This window comes from Denticeps clupeoides, chromosome 5, assembly GCF_900700375.1.
Source record: "Denticeps clupeoides chromosome 5, fDenClu1.1, whole genome shotgun sequence".
Classification (NCBI taxonomy): Eukaryota; Metazoa; Chordata; class Actinopteri; order Clupeiformes; family Denticipitidae; genus Denticeps; species Denticeps clupeoides.
Window position 1 is genome coordinate 28,343,870 of NC_041711.1, and position 27,622 is coordinate 28,371,491.

At 40.9% G+C, this 27,622-nt stretch overlaps 4 protein-coding genes across 10 annotated transcripts; 2 read left to right on the top strand and 2 right to left on the bottom strand.

The window, feature by feature from the left end:
- Positions 1–1,545: 1,545 nt before the first annotated feature.
- dync1i1b (dynein cytoplasmic 1 intermediate chain 1b) lies at positions 1,546–9,882 on the bottom strand. 5 transcript variants are annotated; one of them, XM_028979884.1, is made up of 18 exons: positions 9,480–9,874; positions 8,474–8,603; positions 8,243–8,357; positions 7,576–7,717; positions 7,323–7,328; positions 7,052–7,111; positions 6,854–6,969; positions 6,637–6,726; positions 6,363–6,525; positions 6,167–6,266; positions 5,956–6,081; positions 5,485–5,631; positions 4,247–4,360; positions 3,991–4,124; positions 3,744–3,888; positions 3,495–3,635; positions 2,377–2,502; positions 1,546–2,035 (listed from the first exon to the last, which is right to left on the bottom strand). In XM_028979884.1, the coding sequence occupies exons 2-18, from the start codon at positions 8,579–8,581 to the stop codon at positions 1,922–1,924; spliced, it is 1,947 nt and encodes a 648-aa protein (XP_028835717.1). In that variant the 5' UTR covers positions 8,582–8,603; positions 9,480–9,874; the 3' UTR covers positions 1,546–1,921. The 5 variants fall into 5 exon arrangements, with proteins under 5 accessions (XP_028835717.1, XP_028835718.1, XP_028835719.1 ...); XM_028979885.1 differs by having other exon boundaries at positions 7,576–7,666; positions 9,480–9,872; XM_028979886.1 differs by having other exon boundaries at positions 7,576–7,633; positions 9,480–9,871.
- A 34-nt stretch (positions 9,883–9,916) lies between these two features.
- Positions 9,917–14,062, top strand: LOC114790122 (serum paraoxonase/arylesterase 2-like). The gene is made up of 9 exons (XM_028979889.1): positions 9,917–10,466; positions 10,556–10,626; positions 10,743–10,798; positions 10,902–11,067; positions 11,550–11,688; positions 12,102–12,302; positions 12,392–12,473; positions 12,587–12,715; positions 12,791–14,062. Exons 1-9 carry the CDS (start codon positions 10,390–10,392, stop codon positions 12,956–12,958), a joined length of 1,089 nt encoding a protein of 362 aa, XP_028835722.1. The 5' UTR covers positions 9,917–10,389; the 3' UTR covers positions 12,959–14,062.
- A 30-nt stretch (positions 14,063–14,092) lies between these two features.
- On the bottom strand, positions 14,093–18,085 carry LOC114790123 (engulfment and cell motility protein 1-like). The gene is made up of 7 exons (XM_028979890.1): positions 17,866–18,085; positions 16,357–16,476; positions 16,117–16,229; positions 15,365–15,472; positions 15,149–15,231; positions 14,594–14,671; positions 14,093–14,489 (listed from the first exon to the last, which is right to left on the bottom strand). Exons 2-7 carry the CDS (start codon positions 16,389–16,391, stop codon positions 14,280–14,282), a joined length of 627 nt encoding a protein of 208 aa, XP_028835723.1. The 5' UTR covers positions 16,392–16,476; positions 17,866–18,085; the 3' UTR covers positions 14,093–14,279.
- A 3,087-nt stretch (positions 18,086–21,172) lies between these two features.
- fxyd6l (FXYD domain containing ion transport regulator 6 like) lies at positions 21,173–27,001 on the top strand. Of its 3 annotated transcripts, XM_028980127.1 has the most exons (10): positions 21,173–21,449; positions 22,175–22,231; positions 22,794–22,820; positions 23,792–23,815; positions 24,023–24,046; positions 24,380–24,454; positions 25,241–25,277; positions 25,403–25,437; positions 25,520–25,553; positions 25,897–27,001. In XM_028980127.1, exons 2-9 carry the CDS (start codon positions 22,180–22,182, stop codon positions 25,528–25,530), a joined length of 285 nt encoding a protein of 94 aa, XP_028835960.1. In that variant the 5' UTR covers positions 21,173–21,449; positions 22,175–22,179; the 3' UTR covers positions 25,531–25,553; positions 25,897–27,001. The 3 variants fall into 3 exon arrangements, with proteins under 3 accessions (XP_028835960.1, XP_028835961.1, XP_028835962.1); XM_028980128.1 differs by lacking the exon at positions 24,023–24,046; XM_028980129.1 differs by lacking the exon at positions 22,794–22,820.
- Positions 27,002–27,622: the final 621 nt, after the last annotated feature.

Genomic DNA, 27,622 nt, shown 5'->3' on the forward strand with positions numbered 1-27,622 from the left:
TATGACCTCTGATAACGTGTGCAAACAAGTAAATCGACATATTTGAACGCATCCCCTGGAAGGAGAAGTGAGGAGAGAGGCCAGTCACAGCAAACATCCAACTGAAAGCTCAGGTGTTTTGTCACAGCTTCCAGTCGGGGATGTTTACAGCAGCGGGGCCACCAAGCGCCACAGAAACGTCTACAACACGTACGGTCCAGTCAGCCTGTTCAATAAAGGAAGGGGAAAAAAAAAAAAACACACACACACACACACACCAAGAATGACAATCTTACAGGGGAGGCGAGAACCAGTTTAACATGTCCCAAACAGCACGTCCCCCAAAACTCACAACCTCTACACCACGATCACCAAGTCGTTCACAGGCAAACATGCTTTTTTTTTTTTTTAAACTCAAGTGCAACTGAGCCATTCTCGGCTGCAACACACGCGTGGTTTAAAAAGTAATAGTGGTGGAAAAGACGCGAGGCAGAACGCGCCGCATCCCTTAAATGTAAATGCAATGCAATAGACCGTACTCCCGAGGGTCCGAGAACTTGTTCCCCGCCGATCCGGCAGGACGATGCTGGCACTTACACTTCAGGCTGTCCGGCGAGCGCGCAAGGTCGTTTAAAATAAAGCGGTCCAGTGCCGGCGCGCACCAAAAAAACAACAAACAAAAAAAGAGAAACTGTTCTTTTTGTTTTTATTCGAGCACACCGTTGGCCCACAAAGTGTCCCTTTCCCCCCCCCCCCGACTAACGTCACCGGGACAATACAAACTCCAAGTCTCACCGGGCTAGTTTATTTTAGCACACTAGCTAGCACAACAGCACGCAAACCCGCGACGCGCAGGGGAAAAAACTACACCGACCGCGTCCTTCCCGAGCCCGGCGCCTCGCTGCACCCGGCTAATCCCGTTCGGCTCGGTCGCGGCGCGGAGAGAAGAAGAGCGCTGTCGTCTCCCCCGGCTTTCGCTGCCAAACGTCTGGCTCCTCCGCCATTCTGTGTCAGTTTCCTTCCGTCTCGCTCGTCTTTAGTTTGACCTTTAGTTACCCGACACTAATATTGACGTAATTGTCATGGTAACGGAGCCCTGCCCGCTACGCGCAGTTGTTTGCGTCCTCGCCGTCGATCCCACTACGAAATACGGAACTTCGGCATTACAGCCGCGTATGTCGTGCGTGCAATTTGTTCAATCCAATTCGGATGTGTTTTACAGCACCGTGCACTGGGTGTAAATGTGTATTACGGTGGCTACACGCGTAGTAGCACTGACAGTAAAACTGAGGCGTCACATTTAAAATAAATAAATTCGATAATGATTTAGTTGTCATTCATTCAAATCCAAGTTATATGATGTAAGGAAATGATACGTTTTACTGAAATTTTACCGTGGTTATTAGGGTGGCAGTAGGGTGGCCACAAAGTCACAGGTTCAAACCCCTCTTACTACCATTGTGTCCCTGATCAGCACACTTAACCACGAGTTGTTGTGGATAAGGGCTAAATGCCATAAATGTAAATGGTTATTTGTCAAGCACAAAACAATGTTAGCACGCCTGGGTTTTAATTGACCTTAGAGCAATTACAATATACAGTCCATTGAACATTTTGGTCATCACCTCCACATTGTCTATCAAGCACTTATTCTGTTACTTTAATTACATTTATCAATATGAATTTTTGACTCTCACAGTGTGAATCTTTGCACTCAATAGGCTGAAAGTACGGCTCACTTTTATCACTGCAAGCCTTATACATTTTGCCCACATGATACTAGGTACGATTACAGAAATAGAACAGAACTGCCAATTACAGAATTTAACACATGGTATAAATAGAGTGGCAAAACAAAGTGTGATAACAGCCAAGCTTGGGTGTGCAGATGAGTCAAATTGACTGTTTTTACACAGGCTCGGTTTAATGTAGTTCTGGTGTCCTAGGCTGCAATCTCCATTGCACCCTCTTCCTCGCCATCGCCCTGGTTTGCCCGGATTTCCACCAGTGTGTGGGCAAAGCGGCTCCAGTCCTCTGTGTGGGGTATTGCCAATTGCTGTGAATACAAGAGCGCCCATTACAATTTTATAACTAACCTTTAAAACTAAACTATTTTGCTAAGGTGGTAGCAGCCTAGTGGGTCACACTCAGCTATGACCCAGAAGACCACAAAGTCACAGGTTCAAACCCCACTTACTACCATTCTGTCCTTGGGTTAAGAGACTTAACCTAGAGTGTCTCCAGTGGGACTGTCCCAGTAATTACTGATTGTAGGTCACTCTGGATAAGGGCGTTTGATAAATGTATGAATGTAAATTAATTAATGTAAAATATGTTACAGGCAGTGGCCCCTAATGCATTTGTTTAATTATTCTTTTAAATAAAATTCAGGTTTACCTCGCCAACATCATAGATCCAAACGTGACCCTCTGAATCACCCATTGCCACCTCTCTGCCACCAGTTGCCCATCTCACTCGGTTCAGGGCACAGGCACCTTCCACTTTCACACTTGCAGTTGGCACCTGTCAGTTCATAGTTTTAAATCAGTTTTATTTATATAAATTTTATTTCTAAACAATAGTTGACCAAAGTACAATGAACTACTAACTGATATAGACATCATTAAAAACAATTACACAGACAAATTCAGTCAGTCAGAGTTAAAAGCCAACGAATAACAATTAGTATTCAGTTGTGTTTTAAAAATGTCTAATGTGTGCGAGGTCCTGAGAGGTGAAAAAGAAGTTTATTCCACAGACTAAGAGCAGCTGCTGCAAAAGCCCAGTCACCAGTACATTTTAATCTGGCAAAGAGTGTTTGATCAGCAAATCTTAGTGATCATGTGGCAGAGTTAAAAGATCATGGAGGTATGGAGGAGCTAGGCCATTTAAATATAAAAAAAAAACAGTCTACAATCTACAATCTACAGGGAGCCAGTGCAAATAAGTGCAATGTTATGTGATCCTGCTTACGTGAGCCATGTAAAAGTTGAGCTGTAGCATTTTGAACCAACTGCAATGGACTAGTCAGACATATTACAGTAGTCCAAACCAGATTAAATGAAGGCATGGATACACTTTTCAAGGTCCCAAAAGCCAAGAATTGGCTTCACCTTGGAGTTACTTGGAGCGTGTTATTACCATAGCTTTTATCTGTTTCATGAAATTCAATTTGCTGTCAAGGATCACACCCAGGTTCATTGCAAAGTCCATTTGATGGTCTACTGTATCAAAAGCAGCAGAATTTCCAGAATCTGTGATAGATGTAGGCCAATTATAATTCTTAAAAGTGTACTTTTGGTGCTGTTATATGCTTTAAAACCATATTGAAAAACTCCAGTAATGATATGCTGATTTTTTTATATACAACATTTTTAGTTTTAGTGACAACACAAACTTTAAACAGATTGGTCGGTTTTTAAGTTCATATATGAAAAGAAATGGTTTCTTTAATTACTAAATGTGTAATTTTTGTCAAAATCACAAAAAATAAAATCTCAGTGATATTCTCTTACCTCTGTGTCATTGTTCAAGTTCCAGAGATCCAAATGGCCCATGCCATCCACACATGCAAATAGGGCTGGATGCACAGGTGACCACATGACATCATAGACATAGTCAGCATTGTCTTCAAAGGAATACAGTGGTTTGTTGTGCTATTTGCAACAAGACATGAATACAATGACTAACCAAAGGATTTCACAACATCATCTCTCTGCAAAGTCATAAATCAGGGGGAGAAGGGGGAGAATTATTACTCTTACCTTGGTGCTCCACAGCTTGACAGTCCAGTCAAATGATGAAGTGGTAAAAAGATGAGAAAAGTCAATAGGGCCCACAGAATTATGGCAGCTGATGCCAGTAACTGGGCCTTGATGTCCCTCAAACATTTCACCAATTCCAGCCTTACTGTAATAGACATTTTTAGTTAGCATTTTGGTTAGTAACTACTTAAGATGACATAATTGTAATGTAATATAACAAAGTGGCTAATTTCACAAGACCACTGACCTTCCATGGCGGGATGCTGTGTAGACAGTACCTTCTTCACTGCCTACAACAAAATTGTTCACATCGCCCGCCGGAAAGGCCATGCATGTCACTGCTACTGGTTTGGATTTATTATACACAAGCTCCATACTGTCCTTTTGTTACAGAAACACAGAATATGTAGATTTTTATATATATATATCTATATATATAAAGCAGTGTGTTTACATAGATCAACTTTTGACATGTCAGGATGTGCAGGCAATCTTTTCCTTACCATCGGTTGAGACAGCATGTCCAAACTCCAGGAACACATCTTCCCATCCGTAGAAACTGTTATTAAGTTATTGGCATTCTGGGTCCCCACCACATTCACACAGTACACAGGGTGCTAGAGGACAGAATATATACAGTATACAGAACATAATACATTTGCAGGATGGCAGACAGAACTATGATTCATTAATTTTCAGAGGTGAGCTGGGTTGAAAGGAATGGATGTATGTACAGTACAGGCCAAAATCATTCAATGTGTTTTCTTTATTTTTATAACCATTTACATTGCTAGATTCTCACTGAAGGCATCAAAACTATGAATGAACACATGTGTAGTTATGTACTTAACAAAAAAAGGTGCAATAACTAAAAACATGTTTTATATTCTAGTTTCTTCAAAATAGCCACCCTTTGCTCAGATTACTGCTTTGCAAACTCTTGGCATTCTCTCGATGAGCTTCAAGAGGTCGTCACCTGAAATGGTTTTCCAACAGTCTTGAAGGAGTTCCCAGAGGTGCACTTGTTGGCCCCTTTAACTTCACTCTGCGGTCCAGCTCACCCCAAACCATCTCGATTGGGTTCATGTCCGATAACTGTGGAGGTCAGGTCTCCACTTTTTGTTAAGTTCATAAATCCACATGTGTTCATTCATAGTTTTGATGCCTTCAGTGAGAATCTACCAACGTAAATGGTCATGAAAATAAAGAAAACACATTAAATAAGAAGGTGTGTCCAAACATTTTACCTGTACTGTATGTGAGTTCAGGAAGAATGTAGATCTGCTCACTTCTAAATGTATGAGGTGTTCTCAGATTCTGTGACACCTTTGATAGAATCCAGTTTCAGACCAGGATAATGTGTTGTCTTAATCTAACTGAATTATTTTCAATTTTACCCTGATTTTCCTCTAAACCTTCAAAATGTAAATACAGATACCACCGGGCAGTGGTGGCCTAGCGGTTAAGGAAGCGCCCCTGTAATCAGAATGTTGCCGGTTCGAATCCCGATCCGCCAAGGTGCCACTGACGTGCGACTGAGCAAAGCACCGTCCCCACACACTGCTCCCCTTTCATGGCTGCCCACTGCTCACTCAGGGTGATGGGTTAAATGCAGAGGACAAATTTAACTGTGTGCACCATGTGCTGTGCTGCTGTGTATCACATGTGACAATCACTACACTTTTTTTTTTTGTGAAAGGTCTGTAACATAAATTTATGGGTTTTGCTCATTCACTGTTACCGTGTGTGCAGCAGAGGACAGAGGGGTCCTCTGTACAGGGGTTCTTCTGTGGCTGCGATTGTCCCATAGCACAATTTGCCCAGAATAAGTGCCTCCCACGACCAGATTGGGGTGAAACTGAGCAAAGCCAACAGACATCACAGAAGACTGCAGGAAGAGCAAGTGAACAGAGGAAGAGCAAGTCAACAGAGATTGTAACTTTTGCACTTTTACAAAATTAAAAACAGCAACAACAACAAAATATTTCAATCAGTTTTAATAAATTCACAGGGTTATTAATGGAAGGTCTAAATGCACACAGAGCATGTCTGGATCACAATGGATTTCAGACACTGCATACATATGACCATATACAGATAGATCACTTGCTAATGCATGGTATAAGCAGAGAATTAGACTGTGTTTATATATCTGTGGTGTGCTACTGATCTGCTTCTTCTGTTCAGTCATTCATATGGCTACCAGTCTCACCTGACAATGAAAAACATACTCTGGAGTTGTCTTCTTGAACTTCATGTTCCAAACCAAAACAACCCCATCTGGTTCATGTGGGGCATCCTCATTGCTGTTGTAAGATGCCACCAGCAGTTCAGAGTACTGGATAAAAAAAAACCATTATATCTCTGCACATTTTTAAACAGATATGTGCATATATTATATAGACAATAAATAACCTTGTTACCTGCGGGGACCAATCCAAACACGTAACAACTCGATGTTTGGACCAGTGTTCATCGTAGAAGAGTCGATTAAATGACAGATTCGATCCAGCCTGCATATCCCTGTGTACAAAATGGATGGAAATATACGCCTGAGTACACTAGGTATCATTTTGACCAACTCACCAATAATTTACTCCACAACAAAATAATGCAAACCCCTCTCTATCTTCCATGTCACGGCCACTGTAGTCAAAGAAAATGTCTGAGTCCTCAGCTAAAGCTCGCTCCACCACTCGGATACTCCGATCAAAGAAAATGACAAAGTCCTCGGAGTGAGTAATCTGCTGTTTCTCTTCTTCTGTTAGCTCCCTTGGATGGACTAAAATAAAGAGAGTTTGAGGAGGGTGAGAAGTATATGCACACCCAGGGTTTGTAGGGTTGCATGTAATGTTTTTGTATTTATAGGAAATTAAATTATTTTACCACTTACACTCTTTTGGCTGCTGAGTATCTTCAGCATCCTGCTGATCAGATTCTCTATCAACCTTTGGCATAGATATTTCCTCATCTTCTTCTTCCTCTGAGAATAAATATTAGCCATCCTATGAGAAACAGCCATTGCACATATTCCTAAGCAAAAAGTCACGTAAAATTACCCAAAAAACAGTCGAAAAAAATGGCTGTGACATTTTAGGTTCCTTGCATACCATCTGACTGATGAGGTGCTAGAGGAGTCTGTGTCTCTTTACAGTACGCTACGAGTTCTTTGGGGAGGAAGTCAATCTGCACAATCTTTGATGCCCCTAGTTTCTGCATCTTGCGCCTGTGAAAATGACCAAGAATCAGACTGCTTGTTCTCAACTTTTCATTTTATCTTCTATATATAAAACAAGTCCCAAACGTACCCAATGTCAGAATCTGCCAACAGCTGAAGGGCAGAAGGGTCTGTGTCCCACTGCAATGTCCTGATACAGGGTAGCACAGGACATGCATATATGAGAAAAAAATAAACATGTCTCACAATAAAATTAAATGACATCATAGATGTCCATCACATAAACATCACAGATGAGTGGGACAAATCTGAAAGACAGCTCATGACATGGTGCACAGTAATACATTGATTCATGGAACCCTAACCATATTTCACATTCCACAACACTGACGTCTCCTTACCTATATCTGAATCCCCAATAAGAGATGTAAAGGAAAAGACAATCATCAGACTTTAAGAAAGACCACGTGTTCACATTACTGCACAGTGTAGCTCCAGTTATTAAACCTGTTCATGCAACTCACCAAAAAACATTGTTTGAACTGATGGCCATTTGAGGGTCATGACTTACCATAAGACACAATTAAAAATGTGTCCATTCATGTTAGATTAACCAAAATGCACATGATGAGTGTACAATAAAATATAATGTACCTTCCCACTGCCCCTCCATCAACAGATTCCTGGCTGCCAGCCTCACTCGGTGTGCTCACTGATTGCGAAGAGGGAGACATAGGGGTTGGGACTAAATAATGAAAATAACAGGTATTCCATGTTAAAAGCTGCAGTGGCTGCACTGGTGACCAGCAGTGGCAGGCACAGCCAAACCAAATCAACAAAGATGAAAAGTCCCAAATCATCAGGATGGATTGAAATGGTTAAAGCAAAGAAAAAGGAAAAAAGAAGAAATTGTCAACAGATTTCCAGTCTTGTGAAGAATTAATATTTTTTTTTTATCAGCGTGCGCCACCATCCAATTTGGATTCACCTCAGTTCAGTAAAACAAACGTGCAGCTTTAACATTTGCAATATTTCACTGACATCCCAAGATCACAAAAGCACGAAAATGCATGTGAAATCACATTTTTTAGAAAAAACATTGTCATATTTTCTAAAATGGATTAAACATGGACTAAATACTTGGACTGTTTTGAACAACACTTAACTACACCCTAAAACATGGCATGGATGATCAAAAACACCAATATTCTTGAAAATAATAATATAATGAATATAAAGTGAGAATGGTACAATTGTTTTCTGCCATTTTGCGAGAATTTCTGACCCAAAAAGCACTGCAGTTGAATGTTTTTTTTTTTACCTAATGGGGGTTCTGGTGAGATCCCAATGCTTTGCAGTAAAGCTTCTGTCTCTCGTCGCTTGCGGTCCAAATCAGAGTCTTCTGTCACAATTTCTGTTTTCTGCTGTAGTTCTGACTGGAAAATCAATCAATATGTAGTTTAAATTTACACAGCACTATAAGACCTTAATGCAATCCAAGCCATGTGTTATTAACCATAATAGGTTTACTGAAATGTTGAAATGTTCTTACTTCTTTCTTCTTCTTCTCTTCTTCCTTACGCTTTTTTTCTTCACGTATCTGGGCTAAGCGCTGCTTTTTGCGCTCAAGCTCAGCTTTCAGGTCACTTTTTTCTGCCATCTCCAATTTGACAAACAGAAACCTGTAGTGACAAAATTGCCAGAGTTTGAATTGTTATATTATACTTTTTTTTTTTTAACCACAGCCTTACTTATACTAATCAGATCATCCGGTCACCTCAGTAGTCACTATTCAAGCTGCTGACCAATAAAACAACAAAGAGGTGACAGCAGAGGTGATGGAAGCCCATAGTTCTAACAGGAGTTATTACAAAGAATTGACCAGATTCTTGGTTTGACAGTGTATTTTACCTTAATGTAACCAAATAAATTGTTGCAAAAATTACACTGAGCTGCTTTGAGTCACACACATTCATGTATAAAATACTCATACTTAGCAGTATCTGTTTGGATTAAAACAGAGCATAACAGAATGAAATAAAATTAAATAAAATAAGATAAATAAAATGAAATATTAAAGAAAATACACAATGTTTGAGAATTAATGTTTCTATGTATATGAATATAAATTTCACTGCCACGGAGAAGCGACCCAGCAACTGAGAAATGAATAATCCCTGATCTATGAATAAAAATGACAACCTTTAGATGAGCATTATTAAATCGATAAGGAAAGAAACTCATTTTGACTTAAGGTTCTACTAAATACAAAATAAAAGGAAACGTTCGCATGACGACATATATTTGACAATAAACGAAAAATAAAATCGTAAAATGTTTAATGCAGTAAACAATGTCTGCTGTCAATGGCATTGTTTTTGCAAATATGTTTTTTTTTTTCCATTCCGACCACACTTAAGTGTCTGCGCCTTTTGTCTCATTAAACAAAAAATAAATTGGCTTTGCTGCACCGCCCGTGTAAGCGTGTCAACTGATCAGCAGCATCCCGACACCCACCGCGACAATGGATGAAAGGAACGACACGGATGTCGCCGTACCGTGTGTTTTATTTCGTGCTCCTCGCAGGAATTTCAGCGAAATCTCGTCCCCAGAACGTGAAGAAAACACCGTGGGCACTGGAGGGGCTGCTCGTATTAGCCGGACCGGCTGAGCATCCTTACAGAGCCCAGCGTCCCGTGACGTCACGACGGCGCCGATGCCGATTTCACCAGAAATATTCAGCACCTGAACGGCGTTAAATAATGTGCACCAACGTGTCCACGAAACCACTATTGTATCAGAGGAAAAATGCTGTTTTGTCCGTCGGTCCAAGTTATGGGCTGCGTGTGTTATGTCCCCCTACATGTTGCTTTGCTTCCTTCCCGCTCTTGGTGTAGGGAGCTAAATGTATGCGGAGTTTAACGTGATTTTAACGTGAGTTTAACGTGATTTCATTGCAACTTATTCCTGTTATGTTCATTTGCCCATAATGGTCTGGCAGGGGAATGCAACGGTTAATATGTTATCAAATTAAAATGCATCGTTTCCCGACTTTTATTTTGACAGAAAATGTGGCAAGTGTAACCGGAAGCACTCTGCAGACTTTCTTGTTCTATCGCCCCTTTTTATTCATATGCGCTCATCTTAAAGTAATGTGTCCTATGACACAAATGCAAACAATCAGAAGCCGTATGTAAGTCATATGATACATGTCAATTTCATAAATCCCGAGGAAGGAAAACGTCTTTCTTTCGGTATACACAGAGTCACCATTATTAAACTGAGCGCAGTTTCAACACGCAGTTATTATTATAAATGTAGACTCGGCGCGTTTCTGTTGCCGCGGGGGTGTGCGGGTACAAGGGTTAGTGCGGCCGGGACAGGTCCACACCTCCACACGTCCACACCTCCCCCTAAACTTTCCCGCCGCTTCCTGGAAGATTCCCAGCTGCAGGCACGCCGAGGGACATGGGGAAGCTCAAAATCCTCTCCTATGTAGTCGCGGCCCTCGCGGTTTTCTTAGGGCAGCGAATATACAGACTGAGGTGATGACGACAAGCTTACTTTGTCAACTCGTTTTTACCCGCAACACCAGCGCCAGCAAGTACTTTTAATACTTCTGTATGTTTCGTAGAAATGTTTCTCTCGCCACGAGAGAACTCATCCAGAACCACCTTCCGAATTGTCAAGTCCTTAAAGGTCTTGGTATGTATGAGTCCTGTTTTATGTTTCATTATTAAATAGAATTATTATTATATATATTTTTTTTAACTCTTGCAAGGTCATTTTCAAAGTCATGTGCGATTTATTTATTGAAACAGATTATGGATCAGAAGATATTGCAATACTTCCGAATGGACTGGCACTCATTAGCAGTGTACGTGGCATTGCATATTTTTTATGGGCTGAATGCCATTTAGCAAGTCGGTGTGAACATGAAACCACAATAAACTAATCGCCGCTATTGTTGACTTCATCAGGGCTTGAAGTATCCTGGTATGCCTCGGTATTCAGATGATCCAGGGAAAATCTTCATCCTTGACCTTTTCGATTCAAAATTGAAGCCCGTGGAGCTTCGCATTTCAAGGGGCTTTGACCTGGACTCCTTTAATCCTCATGGAATCAGCGTATACTTGGATGACGCTGGTAAAATAAGGGCACACATGTTTTCTGTCTGCAATTCTAACTGACCAAACCCATTTGCCGCATTGACTTACAGCACATTGAGTGGCACAAATTGATTCAAGAAGTATGGAGACGTGAAAAAAGGCATGGTGAGATCTAGAACAAGCAGTGTCAGACGTGACACTAAGAATTCTGTTAGAATTTTTCAAGCTGACTGCAAGGTCTACAGTGAACATGGCATCACTGCATCTTAGAAACTGAGGATTTAATGTGATAAATGTCAGTTTATTTAACAGGTTCCACAATCATGTCATTGATTTTCAGTCTCCTGAAACCAGTAGTGGAAGTGGAACATTGCAGCATGAATATGTGCCTGTGTGCTACTACTTGATTCAGATTGGACAAAATACATTATTTTAGTCTTGATGAATCCATGCCGTAAAAGATGAAGGCTTTTCTGAAGCACCCACAATTAATTGCGCCACTGTCGTGTTACTTTGCAGATGGCACTGTACACCTTTTTGTTGTTAATCATGTCCAGCACCCAAATTATCACCAGAGTCAGGTGGAGATCTTCAAATTTATTGAGGATGAGAAGGCTCTTGAACATGTGAAGACTATAAAACATGAACTCCTTCACAGGTAAACTTATTCTACTTCTTATAAATAATTTTTACCAAAGAAATATAACGTGAGATTATATGATTTTATGTTTAAACATATAATGAGCATGTTTTTTATGAAACATTGTTGCTCACACATAACTGAATTATGGGGGCCTCGTAATCAGAAGGGTTCCGGTTTGACTCCCGATCCGCCAAGGTGCCACTAAGGTGCCACTGAGCAAAGTGGCGCCTGTCATGGCTGCCCAATGCTCACTTGGTTGAATGCAGAGGACAAATTTCACTGTGTGCACAAGTGACAATCACTTCACTTTTGAATTGCTTTTGTTGTGTTATATAATTTAGTAATTTAATTGGAATACTTACAATCTGTATTTATGATCCATTGGAATATAATTCAAACATAACCGGAGCTGCGCTCTCCCTTTTCAGTGTGAATGACATAGTGGCTGTGGGAGTAGAAAGCTTCTATGCCACAAACGATGAGTACTTCACCCACCTTATTATGAGGATGATCTCACCACTCTTTTCCTTCGCGTGGTCGGATGTAGTGTTTTATAGTCCTGAGGAAGTGAAGGTTGTGGCTGAGGGATTCTATAGTGCTAATGGCATCAACATCTCACCTGACAAAAAGTATGTTTCACTCCTCTAACGTTTCAATTACTATCTGCCATAGAAATGTGAAACCACCCTTCAGTATGTTTAACATTTTCTGCTTTTAGGTATATCTATGTGGCAGATGTGGTTGATCATAAAGTCCATGTCCTGAAGACAAATGACAATATCAACCTGGTCCCAGTGAAGGTGTGTTTCATTTCTGGAAAAATTAAGCTTGTTTTATTGTGGCGACACCTGTGTGGCCACATACAATGGCATTTCAAAGAGAAAAGCATCTGAGGAGTCTGATTTTTCCACAGGCTGTAGATGTGGGATCACTTGTTGACAACATAGATGTGGATCCTGACACTGGCGACTTGTGGCTGGGCTGTCACCCAAATGGCTGGAAATTATTTAAAAATGATCCCCAGGACCCACCAGGATCTGAGGTCAGTTAGAGGTCTTTCTGGTATACATTTTTTTGGGGGAGACAGATGTTGAGTTATTTTTTCTTTCTTTTTCAGATTCTAAAGATTGAGAACATTCTCTCAGAGCAGCCAACTGTAAAGCAGGTGTATGCTGATGATGGCAGTGTTCTCATTGGTTCTACCATTGCAGCACGATACGAAGAAAAGCTTCTGATTGGCACTATTTATCATAAAACTCTCTGCTGTGATGTTGAGGCAGTGTAAGCTCACCTAAACAAATAAATGAACAATCTATACAGCTCTTTCAACTTTGAAATTAAGTCTAGTGCAATGATTTCCAGTCCTGCTCTTGGGGCACCATGGCACACGGTTTCAGGTCATAAAATCTCCCTGGTTCACCTCATCCAGCTGTTGATGGATTTAATAATCATTTCATGAGCTGGATCAGACAGTGGCAGCCTGACACTGTGAAGAACAGTTGGTTCCCTGGAGCAGGAATGGGATAAGTGCCTGGCCTGTCATTCTCATTTTTTTTTTATTTTTATATATATATATATATAAGTTTATGTCGTAAGTGCCACCAAACCATCACTTTATTTGTTTGCTTTAATGTTTTTGCCATTAAGATGTTTTTTCATTGACTGGGCTTTATTGAGAGGGACACCTTTTACACCTTCCTGAATACGTTTTTTCTTTTAATTGTGAATGTTTTTTTGATTATCTGGGTACATTTTTACTGGTTGATGGGGCGAGCCATTGCGATTTTTCACATCTCTTGAGACAAAGTTCTACTGACTAGGTTTTAGTCTAATACTGTGCTTGATTATTTCTTCCATTTGCAGTACAGCCAATAGGATTGTCTATTTTGAACCATTATTTAGAATTTCCTGCTAAGTAAGCATAGTAGGCATAGTAAGATAAATGTCCATATTTAAAAAAATACAGTATGCTAGAGCAATGCATGTGACTTACCAAAAAAAAATGAAATAATGTTTTCTTCCCATCCCCAAACATGTTCTCTCAAGCTTGTTAGGTGTATATTAATGGTGATGTGCGCAGTGTATGTCTTGGCCCATGTGAAAATACTTATTTCTAGGGTTCAGTGTATTTATTATTGCACATTGCAATTTGCCCTTTAGCCTGTACTGACGTACTTAATGATTGAGTATCAAAGTTGAGAAGTGATGGCATGCTCCGTGGAGAATGGACTTGGACAGGAACAGCACTCTTGGAATTCTGTCCACCCAATTGAATTAATCAGTGAATGAATGACTGGATGATGATGAATAAACCACTAGAGAACAATGACATGATGTCCCTTTGCCATTACATTATTAAATAAATAAATACAGAGACCATTTGCCATCACAGAATGTTTAAGCAGTTGTTGAATAAGGTCAGCAGACACAATATGCAAAGCTTTGACAGCAGTGCTGGTAAAAATCTACCAGGCAAAGTCACATAGAATAAATCACCAAGACCTACAGAGGTGTAGTGGTACAAGCCAACAGGGTGTTTGAAATATTAAAACCCAATGGTGGAGGAAGGTATATCATGAAGAAAAGAGTAATGATAGCTGGAAGGCTCAGGTCTGTTGATTATAGTCATAAACAAAGTCATAATTGCTTGGCTCCTTTGGAAGTGGAGGAGGGGCTTCGGGAATCTGGATGTTTTCAAGGTCCAAAAGGCGGAGTTTCAGTTCCATAGAGATTAGAGTGTCCATGTCAGATTTGGTGAGTGCACTGGACATCTCTTTACCCAAGAGTGCATTCAGACCATCTATCCAAATGCAGAACTTAAATAAGAAAGAAAAATCATTACAAAGCTGTTCTTGGTGCTGTTGCATGCATTTAGTCAGGAACTCATAATAAAAATGTCAAAAGTCAGATCACAGCTCACCTCATGCTTGTCAGGAGCAATGAAGTTTAAGTATTCATCTGATTCGTACAGGACAGAGAAAGCTGACTCCAGCACCTCCTGATACAGAATGAAACATTTCATTTCATGATTCAGTACCTGCAAGTGACACCCACACCTCCTGTGGATTTCATTTGCACATTTACTGGTGAGTTTGCAGCGCCAGATGGCAGATCTGTCACAATCTTACCTGTCCTCGGCAGCCACCCACTGGCATTGTGGGTAAAAAGGCACAGTGTGGCTGACAATGCAACTTTCAGTTTATTATTCTGCTTACTATTTGTGCTCGTAAATGTTCTGAAGTGGAATTCCACTCCACTCTGTGATTGCAACATTTTCATGGTGGTTATGCCAGCCATGTCCAGGTGGTTGTGTTTTAAATATTTTTTTGGACATTACTAGCTTGGTTGACCTGAGTACAAAAGGTCAGCTGAGCTGTGTGCAGCTGAACTTCAGACCCAGATCCCTGTCATGCAGCGGAAAGGCAAAATGCAGATACTCTATAGAAAATCTATCAATTGCCGTTTTGTGGCTCACCTTATTCTGCTTAAGAGCACCTTTTTCCTTCATGTGTGGACAGTCTTTCCCTGTAATCACTGCTTTGATATCAGCCACATTGACTGCAATGAGGGAGAGAATTACACCGTATTATGGAAAATCATTTTACACTGGAAATTAAATGATTTTCTGTTAGTTAACAACAGATAATCATATATTTACAGTACAGTATGTAAATATATGACCTGAGCTTACTCTTCTCTTGTAGAGAGTCGTGGGGTATCTGTCCTTGTAGGTTCTCCTCCAGATCTCCATAGTGCAGCACTTTATGATTTGGTGACAGTCGACAGTACCAGAACTTGTCTGAAGAAAATTTAATATTAATGTTATTGTTTGAGTGTGATGTATCTTACACAAATATGCTTTCATACACACGTCAACCACACACTAATACCCTGTATCTATATTATGCACACAAATTACATTGGCTCAATTAACCAATAGTCTGAACGAAGTAGATGTTGACATGTAAAGACATTTGATTGTTACACGTCCTGCAGGGCAGTTATCCCCCACCATATTTCTAATCTCTTGGATCAGAACCTGGCATCGTTGGAAATATGCCCAATGTTCTCTGTGGGTAATAATATGGAAACAAATGAAAACACTTTTTCTTGTTTGAGAGAAATGACTCAACCCCCATTTGTGCAATGAATGGTACATTAATACAGCATCATTACATGAGTGTGGACGACATGTAATCACAATCAGTTTGCACACAGTAGCTGATTGTTGAATATTGTAGAATAAATCCCGTCAACACTGCCTGAGTGGGCTGATTTACAGAAAGCCACCAACCTGCAACAATACATTAAAGTGGTAAATAAAAATAGGTCAAGGAGTGTAGGTGTAGGGTAGCTGTCTGAAGACGATGCAGATAAGGACAATGACAGGTCTGAGTGAGAATGGCTGATGTTGCAGGAATGGGGTACACTGGGGTATCTCACCCTGCCGCCTACGAGTGCTGATCTTCCGAAAGCAGGTACCCTCGCAGAGACGGTTCAGTCTTTGCTGTTTGATCAGCTCCAGCAGCTCAGGCTGGACCCTCTCACGCAGCTCCCTTCATACACACAAACTCAGCTTTATATTATGTTTCTATACATAGGACACAACAATGGCTTAAAGCATAATTAACACTGTTGACCATGTTAATATGTTAAGGAAGGGCTAAATCGTTGGTTGCTCACAGGATAGGTCGAGATTGATGGTCATCCTGATTCATCCTGTAAGAACTTCAGAGAGGAGTGAAGACCCCCGAGAAACTTCTCTGGGCTACAACCAGCAGAAGCAGCTTTCAACTTCACCACCTACAGACACATATTCACATTTTTTTTTACATATGGATGATATATGGGGGGGTGTTATGTCATTATGTTCATAATGCTTTTCAGAACCACCTTATCAATGTCTCTCAGAAGAACAGAAAATTAGTGCAGGGATTCTGGCATTTGCCTGTCATTGTGGCATCCAGACACTAGAGACAACTTGGTCACATTTTGTGGCATGTGCTAAGTCAGCTGTATACTTAGGAGGCAACCACTGTCACATTAATCTTCTGCATTACTAGGAGAACATGCCAGGACACCGGAAAATGCATGATCAGATATAGGCGTGATTACATCGTTGAGATGAACCACGCTGACAAGCCACGCCATTGTGGAATGCACTTTGCACCCCCACACCACAGCTCTTGTCCAAATCCAACCCTCGAGAAGGTGAGAGACTGTAATGTAACCCTGCTGCTGGGGTGATTCAGTCACAGCACTACCTGGAAATATTTTCTGTGCATTTTGAGGCTCCATCTTGCACAGCCCTCTCACTGTTCTCTCGAGAGAGAGACATGACAGCTATTGCTTTCACCACAGAATGAACCAAGATTGTTTTGTCCTCAACAGTTTGTAGGGAGAAATAAAACAAACACAGAGCAACATGTTCTGATAAAGCAGCCAATACGCAGCCCAGACACAGTCCCCCGGGAGAGCGGCGCTTCAATTTCCCCATGTCCCCCTGGGGCCCTGTGATTAACCATCCTCAAATGAAACAGCCTAAAATAGCACATTAATGTCTGGGCTGGAAACAGGTTGCAGATTTATGTACGGACAGCACTCCAGCAACACAGAACAAATTGGCTCCGGACATTTTAAACAAAATTGAATTCAAAAATATATTTGCAAATAGCTCTTTAGGCATCACAAAATAAATCAAATGCTCGGTGTGTTCAAATGCTTCTTTATGCTCTTTATTATGTTGAGAGCATAGCTGACAAAGCTCTAAAACACATGGTACAGGGAACATGCAAATATTCCTGCTCTAATTAGGACTAGGCAATACATGGTTAGAATAGGGTCCTTGTTATACGCTTTAATATTATAATAAGCTCAGGGCATCGCCAGCTGTCTGCAATTACTGAATGCAAATAAATCAGGTCAGCATGAACTGTCATGTTCATGGATTTATTAGAGCAAGATATCCTGATGCATATTTTCTGAATAATATACATGAGTATTAAATCCTTTTTATACAACCTCACAAAGCCATACCCGTAATTATGTTTTCATATTTTTCACATAATTTTAAGCTACTTTCACCAGTCACCCAAGATCACCGTCTGGGTGGCGTATTTTTTATATTTCCTTTGTTTGCTCCCAAGCACAACCCCGTCAAAATGGTCTCAGCCTTCGTGGAGATGTACTTACCAGTCAGTGTCAAAGCCATGTCTTCTCATGGACTTGTTTGTCAGAGGTGACAAATGAAAAACCAGAGCTGGTGACTTCGGTGTCGGTGCAGATAGATGATTTTCCCAGAACAGGCAGAAAGAAAGGGCAACTCTGTTCAGTCAAGCAAAAGGAGAACATCTCAGCCTCGGCTCCTCAGTGCAACACAACTCGCCTCCAGATCATAAGCATGCAGCTTTTGCTTATGTTTATACCATTGTGCTGCGCGGATTGGCCAGATGACTCGGTGGTGCTGGCCAATGAACAGCTGTGAAGAGTCACATGGGCAGACCACTGAGCGAGAGCCTAAATGGGTTGGGGGGAAGGGATGGTTATGAGGAGGAGAGTGAGAGCTGATGGTTCAAGGGCTAGGCTGTCTGCCTGAATGCTGGAGTGATGCGGTTTTCTGCACACAGGGGTGTCAAGACAGTCCAGTATTTTTGGACAGCACTGGCACAATCCTTGTCACTTTGTCCTTCTCTAGTGTGAAGAGGTGTTGCAAGAACATGTGTGCATAAACACAGATGCACAGCCCCTTCAGCACGCAGACACACACAAACACAAAGGCATACACATGGAAGCTAGAAGCGACAGTCTCTGTCTCTCATTGAGGCAAGGGCCAGGGGTGCAGTCATTAGAATTCAGTTGTCATGGAAACCAGTTCAATGTGGCCAGTCAGATGGTGGCTGAACTCAAAGTCTACCCCAATGTGACACAATGAGATCTGCCTACCTACACATTCCCTGTGACCAAAAACCACTCTCCTGAGAGTGTGCAGACGCCACATTATATCCGTAACATGACAGGGCTACCGGTCAAGCGTGAGTAAGGTTTAGCTGACCTGAAAAGTCAGTGTGTGAAATGCATTCACCCTTCAGACAGACTCCACTTGGTTATGAAATGCGTGGCTTTTCATTTGGAAGGATGGGGTCATGTTATCATGTTAATATTATAAGGCCTTAAATGTTGATTTGTGGTCTTCAATTTATAAGCTATAATAAATAAGGAAATACTACTAGGGCATACTTTGTGATATCCGGACAGAGAGCTGATATATTTGAAAACCAGTTTTGGAAGGGATGTTTCATACCGGAAGGATAACTGCCTTAAATTTATGTTACTCATGCAAGCTGATTAAGGTATAGTGAAGGTATTAAACTGTATAATATGTATTTTAGTAGGATGTATTATGGTACCTTCCTGCACCTGCATGCACAGAGGAAACGTCTGCAGTGAAATCAGCGACCATGGAGACCAGATAAAAAAGTGATATTTGGCTGATATCTGTTGGAAAGGGGGTCAAAATGTACGGTTGAAAGTTAGTTTAGCTGTGAATTTTAGAAGGAATAACAGACCTTTTCAGTATTGCACTTCATACAAGGTGAAGCTGAGTAAATAATGCAAAGTTTTGTGCTCTCACTCAGTCCATTAAATTTCCTCTGTTGCTCTTTGGGCTTTTTCTTTCATTTCAATAAATTATGAGTTCACATATGAAGAAGAGTTTTTTTTCTAAGGCAAATTTATGTGTTTCCCTAAATGTCTGTGCAAGCGGTATGTACAGATTAATGCTGGGTGTGTTTTGAAAATGGCTTCATATACATTGTGGTGATATGGGACCCTGTACACATTAAGAAGAGCACAGTTGCACCCACCGGATCAGATCGGCACTTATGGAGGTGATGGTGTAGTAGAAACAGATTTATCCCTTTTAACAGATTTACTCTGAATTCTGTATTTTTATGAACAAGATCACAGTTAAACCTTCGTATGGTTTTTGGGACTTGCTGAACAAAATCACAATGACCTTTCATCTGACAAGCGCTCAACTGCTACTTTCACACCCCTGACGTCACAAACTATTTCTGGAGCAGGAAATACTCTACACTGACATCTGCTGTAACAGATTGGATGATCATAAGTAAATGTCCTGATTTTGTAGTAGACAAACTGTAACAACTACATCAATAAGTCCATCAAAGGATCTCAGTGTACACACACACTGGCAGAATTTCTTGTTGGAAACACGGTCTATTAAGATTCATACATATGCGTTTTATTTGCTGTTTTACGCTTGTTGGCTTCATTCTGCTTCATGGAGTTTGTAACACGTGTCTACATCAAATAATTTGCCCTCCATGGAAACGAATTTATTATATGCAATGTTATCCTTTAGTGACACCTAGAGGCCAAATATAGCTATTTAGTTGCTATCGTTTCTGTTATTTCTCAGGGTATTCTGAAATCATAGATCATATGATTATTTCCATGATTGCATATTTCAGTATAGCTTGCACAATGTTATGATGTTAACCATATCATTAAGTGCTCTGTGTCTTATTCATGTCTCATTGTAAAACATTTTATATATTCAGGCTTCAGATAGAGTACGGTGTGGGACAAATGGTGTTAACTTAGTATGCTTTAGGTAAACAAAAGGAAAATCGAAATTAAATCTTTGTTCGTTGTTACTACTACAGAAACAAATGTGTAGGACTGTGTGGGACAGCAAAACTCTGGTGAGGTTGTGGAATACAGTTTCATGACACAGGTAAAACTGAACACACAACAAGACCCAATGTATTCATACTGCATCAGCAAGGTCTTCCCAGACAAAGCTCTTTCCCAGATAAAGATTTCAGATATTTCTAAATATTTGGCTGAAGCAGAAGGCAAATTTTCACAGAAGGCCAGGAGGGCAGTACAACTGTGAAGTATGCAAGCAACAGTGAAGCATGGTGGAAGTTCCGTACAAGTTTGGGACTTTTGGTTGGTTATTAATGGTGTATCATCGCTTAGAAATACAGCCAGATACTTATCCATCATGCAACACCATCAGGCCCCAATTTTATTCTGCAGGGGTCCAACAAGTGCCAAATAGGCACCGTCATTAAGAACTAAAATCCCAAATTATGTGAGAGTCAAAAGCATTTGAGGACAGCTTCAGGCACAAAAGAAGCTGAATGCATAACTGAAAACAGTAATTTGCAATGTGTTGTTAAATTAACCAACATGTTGTGGCATGCTGCGCTTTCTGAGTATAGCAATATCCCACACAGACGTATTAACAGCATTTAGAGAGATAAAAAAAATCGAAAAGCATGTGTTAATATGGAGGTTTCACTTCACGTTTTAAACCAGGCAACGTGCACAACGACGTGCTCCGAGCGAGTTGCGACATCAGTCCCATCGCGATGTTGAGCGGACAGTCGTAATATTGGTACTAAGTGCGCAGCCCGTAATATTGGTACTAAGTGCGCAGCCCGTAATATTGGTACTTAGTGCGCACATCGTGTTGCAACAGTTGGAGTGTTGCGCCGCGCTGCGCCGCGACTGCTGTGAGCTGATCTCTCCATTGGGCTCCTCGCAGGCGTCTTCCCAGCGGCTTCCAGGGAAACATCGGCAACCCGATGAAGAATTCAGTATAAACTCGAGTCACAACAAATATCCAGTCTTTCCAGTCAGAGGCACCAATCCCGAGGCTTAACTGGTCTGGGCGTATTCGTTCATTCAAGGAGCAAGAAAATATTGTAAATATTTGTTGCCTTTCTGGGTGCTGCTTGAGGAAGGTAAGTGTTTTTTTCGACAGCTCAAGGAAGTTAAATACAAGAGTTTTCAAGCGTGAAATCAGATTTTGATTTGTTTGTATCAGTTTGTCCATCAGTTTGTCAATGCATTTATGCGGGACTTTGGAGAATTGTGGAAGTTGGGAAAGTATTTGGATCTGCAAAGGATGTCCGTGGGTGACGTTTGTGCATTATAATGCACAGTTCCAATGCGACAGCGTGCATTCTACCATCCGTGTGTGTGTGAAAGGGGGGTTTGTGCAAATGCTCAGTGAAAAAAACATAATTTACATGGAAATAGGCAACCTTTAAATGGTTCTAATACAAGTTGTACCTTAACTCATTGACCAAATATCAAATAGAGTGTAACCTCAGTACCCCAACCCAACAAGTGCCAGTACTGAAATAGAGCCCTCTTTGCTTTCTCAGGAGACCATCCATTTAGTCACCTAATGGTCTTCTAAAGGTTTGCCAAGTGAGTCTAGACTGACCATGTCCTGCTTAGATAGGTATAAATCTTAGGACAGCTCCTCTGTTTGTTCAGCTCAAGGACCATCTGGGTTTGTAAGAGCTGTTTTGACAAATAAAAATTCACAAAACTTCCTGCAAAAAGGTTGTTCTACATGGACTATTAGAAGATTCACTCAAGAACTGGTGTGTTTGTGTGAAGTTCCTGAGCAGTTGAAGGTTGGTGTGATCTGGCAATTTTGCTTTTTATTTTTTCACAGAGGCCATGGCTCTCTCTGTTGTGATAGCATTTTGTACTTGTCTCGTCCCTGCCTTTGGTGAGTAAATTTTTATTTATTTTTATTTATTCATGTGAAAGAAATTGTCCCTAGTGATGCAACTTCAAATTTCCTGGAGACAAAAATTCCTTTTATTGTGCTCTTTTGGCAAATCGCATCTACAGAAACCACGGACTTTCGAGGATCAAACCTTATGAGGCAAACCAATCAGATTTCAAATGACTCTTTACTCTGATACCATACTGTTTCTAGACAACTGGGATCAAATGGAACTGAAATGTTTGACTGCATGTGTACTATCATAGTTCAATTCAAGAGTTTTAAAAGTATGTGCGCCATGACATAACCATTCTCCTAGTCCTTTGCATTCTATGGTGTCATCAGGTGTCAAATGCCCTTTAGGAAGAATAATGTTTTTCCCAGATTTGGTTCTGCACATTAACAGAGTTTACAGTCACAATTACACGTATTACACTATTGTGGATATTCATAAGTCACATCAGCGCTTAGTTCAGGCCTCGTCGTGGGCCAGGTCTACTTGTAGACCTGCATCACCTATGCTGGATTAACATCCTGTGTCTGTTTACATATGCGTGAACAGGATCAGCTTTTGGAAGGGAAATGCCGGGTAAGTCAGCTGTCATGGTAGTGTGAAATTATAGGCCTGTCTGCTTTATATTTTGGTTGTCCTAAGAGTGTATCAGCAGCTTCATATATCTGGCATAAATAATGCATCATGTGCACTGCTCTACCCTGCACATTATAACCATAACCGGACAGTAGGGAACAGCAGGAGCTTTGTTTGTCAGAATCTAAAGGCCTTTACCTAAAATGTGGTTATTGTTTTCCTGTTTGTCACACAGTGGTTTTTGCAATGTAAAGTCCTATATTGTGCGTATCATTTGTAAGTACTGCCTGATTTGAGGGTTCCTGAAGATAGATATCAATACAAGGGTCTAGAGAAACTGACCAACTGGCCTGGTATACATTTTACTAGAAATGTTAACATAATGTTAACATGACTAACGCTACCCAATTTTTTTTTTATTGTTTCTAAGATCTGAACAGAATGTGTAATCAAAGCTACTGCCTCATCACCTTTCTGTTCATGTCCTGTGTGTTCCTAAAGTTGTGTGTTCTGAAGTTCTGAGGAATTGTAGGTCAGTGAATAGCGAATTATAAAATGGTAACGATTTTGAACATGTTTACAGCATTTGGTGGCCTTGGGAGAAATGATTCCAGTTATAATACAGGCGTGGTATTATTAATAAGAGACATTTATTGTTGTTCTTGTGAAGATTTCAGAAATAGACTTGAGCCCTGCGTGTAACAGCTTTTGCAGGATTCACTTATTAAGACATTTTGATATCTCTGGTCCATTAATCATATGCATGCTCTGTTTTTCCTGCCTTGGTGTATCGTGCTTCTCAGCAGTTCATTGCATGTGCTGTGTGGCTGGTTGTTTTTCCCAAAATGTCACTGTAATATGCCGGCAAAGTGACTCCAGCTGCTGGACATATACAGTTCATTCAGTGCCATTTGAACTTTTATAGTTTACATGTTTAAATATCGTTTTAAATATTTTCCTTTGTTTTTCAGCTTCTGCTGGGGATGACCCTCAGGGTAAGAAATTTGCTCTTCTTTTCTGTAAACTCACATTTTATGTGCAGTTACTGTGGGTATCGTCAAAGGCAGAATGAGGATAACAGTGACTGTGTATGCACGTTACTTTCTTTTAACTTTTGAATTTTCAGCTGTCTCTCCCAAAAATACAGGGTCGCCGGCCTGAGATCTAAACTTGTCTTGTTTATTTCCTCCTCCCTCCCTCAGACCCTGACAGCCCATTTCATTATGGTAAGTGGGAGTTTGTCCACATTGGTTTTCAGGGGCAGAGTTCATCCCCAACTAGAAAACATCTGGGATGTCAGGACTGGCCCGTGTTTTTCCCTCCATTTTTCTAGGATCAGTGGAAAACGGTCGCCCTCAGTGGGGGAGGGTGATCAAGCTTTTGCCTTTCATTGCTTGTAGAGATTTCTTTAATTCGTCTCTTGTCTCTTCTGCAATTTCATAGATCCTGTCTGTCATGAATGGACTGTAACTCCAGGCAATGCTGACTGAGACTCAGTGCTTGCCATGAACAGAAAGTCTTTAAAACGCTCTCATTTACTCAGCTGTCCCCTTCAACAGATTACGAGTCTCTTCGTATTGGTGGACTGGTGTTTGCAGTGACCCTTTTCCTTATGGGAATCCTCCTCATTCTGAGTAAGTCTGGAAAGTTGAGCTGCACACGAGGAGGAGCAGCCATCTGCATGCTGCTATGCTGAAGCATGTCTGAAATGTGGAGCTGAAAAAAAATCAACTCATGGAACAATTTGCCCTTTAGCTAGAATGCATAAGTAGTTAAAAACCTAAAACCTGGGGAATGCTGCGTTCAGAAATGTAGATTTAGTTTTGCTAGAATTGTTAGCATGTGTTTTCTCTCTCCGCAAACAGCTGAATATTGCCACATCTGTCTTATTCGTCCATGCGCTGCTCGATGCAGCTTTACTTGGACCTTTATGTGCTGGTGCCGCCTTTGTACAAAACTTGATAAACAAGTCTGAGATCTGGGACTTGCTTGGCCGCAAGCCAGCACATGCTTGCAAATTCTCCAATCTTAGCCCCCTCAGACACCCAATACCGCACCCTGGTTATGGCCTCTGTCCTGTGTGGGATAGCCTGTCGCCCCACCCGTCACTACTGCTTTGCAAGTAACACCAAGCCATAAATTATTCACAGGCCTCACGCTATTCCCCTGCTATCTGTGAGAGAAGAGCTACTTCACTAAAAGCAAAACAGATATTTTCACTTATGTTTCTAATATATTTTAATACGTGAGTAGATTAATCATATGTTGGAGCTACACAAGCATGGAAATGTTGCATTTGCTGTTTCATTTTTTTCATTCACTTTTCAGTGTCAATCACAGTCTAATTACTTGTAACATTAGACCAAACCTCTTTCTCTCACCCTCTCATCTCTCTTTATATAATTAATTTTTTCTGGTAGGCCGAAAATGCCGCTGCAGGTTCAACCAGCAATCAAGGTAAGTTCACTCAACATCTTACTGGTAAGACTGACACACTGAAGATAATTTATGACTATTTAGAAGTTTGCTGGACACATTCTTGTGGAGTTTTTTTTTCTGAATAAATCCTTTTGTCTTTAAAGGCCTGTGGGGGACCCAGAGTCAGCTAGATTAAAGGGTGAGTTCACACAGTGCAACATGGTGAAGTGACTTTCATCTTTTAAACACAATCTTATTATACACATTGATTTTTTGTGCAGATGGGAAGTAAAGCACGGCAGTTAAAATTTATCCGTGAGTAAAATTACATTAAAATGTGCAAAAAAAATCGTTCAAAGGTTTAGGGTTAATTAAAATGTCCTTGTTTGGTGCATTTAAAAAGATGTCAAAAAGGTTCAAATGGAATGCTTGTTAACTCAGGTCTTTCACTTAGAAATTTGCACTGATTGAAAAATCATTTAAAATAGTCTTCAACATCATATTTTGACTATTTATTACACTTTTCTTTCTGATTTTTCTATTCATTTTAATTCTGAATGACCCTGAACATTCGAACAGTATTGTGCATGTAAGAATTGTATTTTTGGCTGCTGGTGCTGCATTTTTAATCATACATGTGGGGTCTCTATTCATACAGAAGTTTGCCAAGAGGGGGCAGGTTAACCAACACAAGCCACGATGTTGAGTGACTGACCATCAACCATCTTCAACAGAGAAGAATATATTCAGAATTCAGTCTGATTCTGCTAAACTACATTTTCCTTTTCTTTCTGTTTTTTCCCCCTATTTGTTGTATAGTTATAACTCAATGTGGCCCTGCTTGAGAGGCTGATGCATTCTTATGCACATTAATAATACTGTGTCTAAACTCATTATGCAAGGCTGCAACTGAAGTATTTTCCTGGTTAAACAAGGATTGTTCTTTTTTGTATGTTGTGCAGCACATGTGAATTGCCAAACGACCTGGTAGACATATCTCATTTGTTCTGAGGTATCAAATAAATACACACTAGACTAACAACTATGGTTTTATAATTACTTCATTAACTTTGTTATTTACATTAGCAACATTATTATTATTACTTGGTGATCGCCCAATTTTCTGACCAGGGCTTACTTCTTACATAATTCTGGATACGGGCAGCTTAAATTTATGGCATGCGGGTGGTAGCGACTATGAACTAGAAGACCGCAAAATGAGTTGTCTTCTTCTGGCTTCTCCCTTTATGGGGTCGCCACAGTGCCACAGCTGGTTGTCTGCACAAAGATCTGGCCAAATTTTTATGCCGGATATCCTTCTCAATGCACCCTTCCCCAACCATCTAACATCTAAATAAATATATAATACTCTCACGTCTGTGCCGGCTCCATCCCCCCATCTCCAGAGTACTAGGATTGGAGTAACTGCGTGTCATTGCTCACTTTTCAGACTCCCTTCAGATTACAGGTACAGGTGCGTGTGACTGAGGCTGAATAAAAACCCGCCTGATCTGGAGGCATCCTCCATCACCTATCCGTGTCCAACCTGCATGTATAGTTGGAAGATATATGTGAACTGAGATTGTCCGGTGCCCCTGGGAGTAGGTCTGGGAACAGACCCATACAGGCTGAAATCCTGCAGGAGCATTCCGACTGCAGCATCCTGTGAATAAGGAAGCCGAAGGCAAGACTGGGGAACAGTTCAGCACAGACATTGCAGCTTTGTTCTTCCTTATTGTCCAATAAACCCCCTTTTTGTTCCATCCTTCTGTGCCCGTCCTCCCTCATTCACGATCATGAGAAATACAAACATTAATTTACCAGATGCCCTTTTTTTAATTGAAGTGATTGTCACTTGTGATACACAGCAGCAGAGCACACGGTGCACACAGTGAAATTTGTCCTCTGCATTTAACCCATCACCCTGTGTGAGCAGTGGGCAGCCATGTCAGGCGCCTGGGGAGCTTGGCGCTTGGCCTATAACCAGCATCAGAGAGGGCGACTAATTCATCACCCCTACTGGACATTATGAAAAACTGGTCATCCTGTTCGGGTTTTACAATGCGCCTGCCTTTGGGACATGTTAGGTGTATGCGTTCCCTGGACAAGAAAAGTGACCAAGATACTGCTTGCCCAACAACTGTACTTTAAGTTGGAAAAATGTCATTTCCACCAGTGCTCCACCACGTTTCTAGGCTTTACCATCTCACCCCAGGGTGTGGCCATGGATCCCAAGAATCTGGTATCCCCACCCACGACACTGAAACAGCTACAATGGTTTCTTATATTTGGGGACTGGGGTGGGGGACTGTGAAGTGCTGGCAATCAAGTGGGGTCTAGGGGAGTGGCGGCACTGGTTGCAGGGTTAAGACATCACCTTCCTG

Excerpts from the sequence above, each read along its gene's own strand:
- dync1i1b (XM_028979884.1), bottom strand. The coding sequence starts at position 8,581 with ATGGCAGAAAAAAGTGACCTGAAAGCTGAGCTTGAGCGCAAAAAGCAG. Across the intron at positions 6,082-6,166 it reads GTTTGGATTGGTCCCCGCAG|TACTCTGAACTGCTGGTGGC; the intron begins GTAACAAGGTTA and ends TTTTTTATCCAG. Across the intron at positions 5,632-5,955 it reads AGTATGTTTTTCATTGTCAG|TCTTCTGTGATGTCTGTTGG; the intron begins GTGAGACTGGTA and ends CTCTTCCTGCAG.
- fxyd6l (XM_028980127.1), top strand. The coding sequence starts at position 22,180 with ATGGCTCTCTCTGTTGTGATAGCATTTTGTACTTGTCTCGTCCCTGCC. Across the intron at positions 22,232-22,793 it reads TTGTCTCGTCCCTGCCTTTG|GATCAGCTTTTGGAAGGGAA; the intron begins GTGAGTAAATTT and ends ATGCGTGAACAG. Across the intron at positions 24,455-25,240 it reads GGGAATCCTCCTCATTCTGA|GCCGAAAATGCCGCTGCAGG; the intron begins GTAAGTCTGGAA and ends TTTTTCTGGTAG.
- LOC114790122 (XM_028979889.1), top strand. The coding sequence starts at position 10,390 with ATGGGGAAGCTCAAAATCCTCTCCTATGTAGTCGCGGCCCTCGCGGTT. Across the intron at positions 12,474-12,586 it reads TCAACCTGGTCCCAGTGAAG|GCTGTAGATGTGGGATCACT; the intron begins GTGTGTTTCATT and ends ATTTTTCCACAG. Across the intron at positions 12,716-12,790 it reads AGGACCCACCAGGATCTGAG|ATTCTAAAGATTGAGAACAT; the intron begins GTCAGTTAGAGG and ends TTTCTTTTTCAG.
- LOC114790123 (XM_028979890.1), bottom strand. The coding sequence starts at position 16,391 with ATGAATCAGGATGACCATCAATCTCGACCTATCCT. Across the intron at positions 14,672-15,148 it reads GTGCTCTTAAGCAGAATAAG|GAGGTGCTGGAGTCAGCTTT; the intron begins GTGAGCCACAAA and ends ATTCTGTATCAG. Across the intron at positions 14,490-14,593 it reads TTGCTCCTGACAAGCATGAG|TTCTGCATTTGGATAGATGG; the intron begins GTGAGCTGTGAT and ends TTCTTATTTAAG.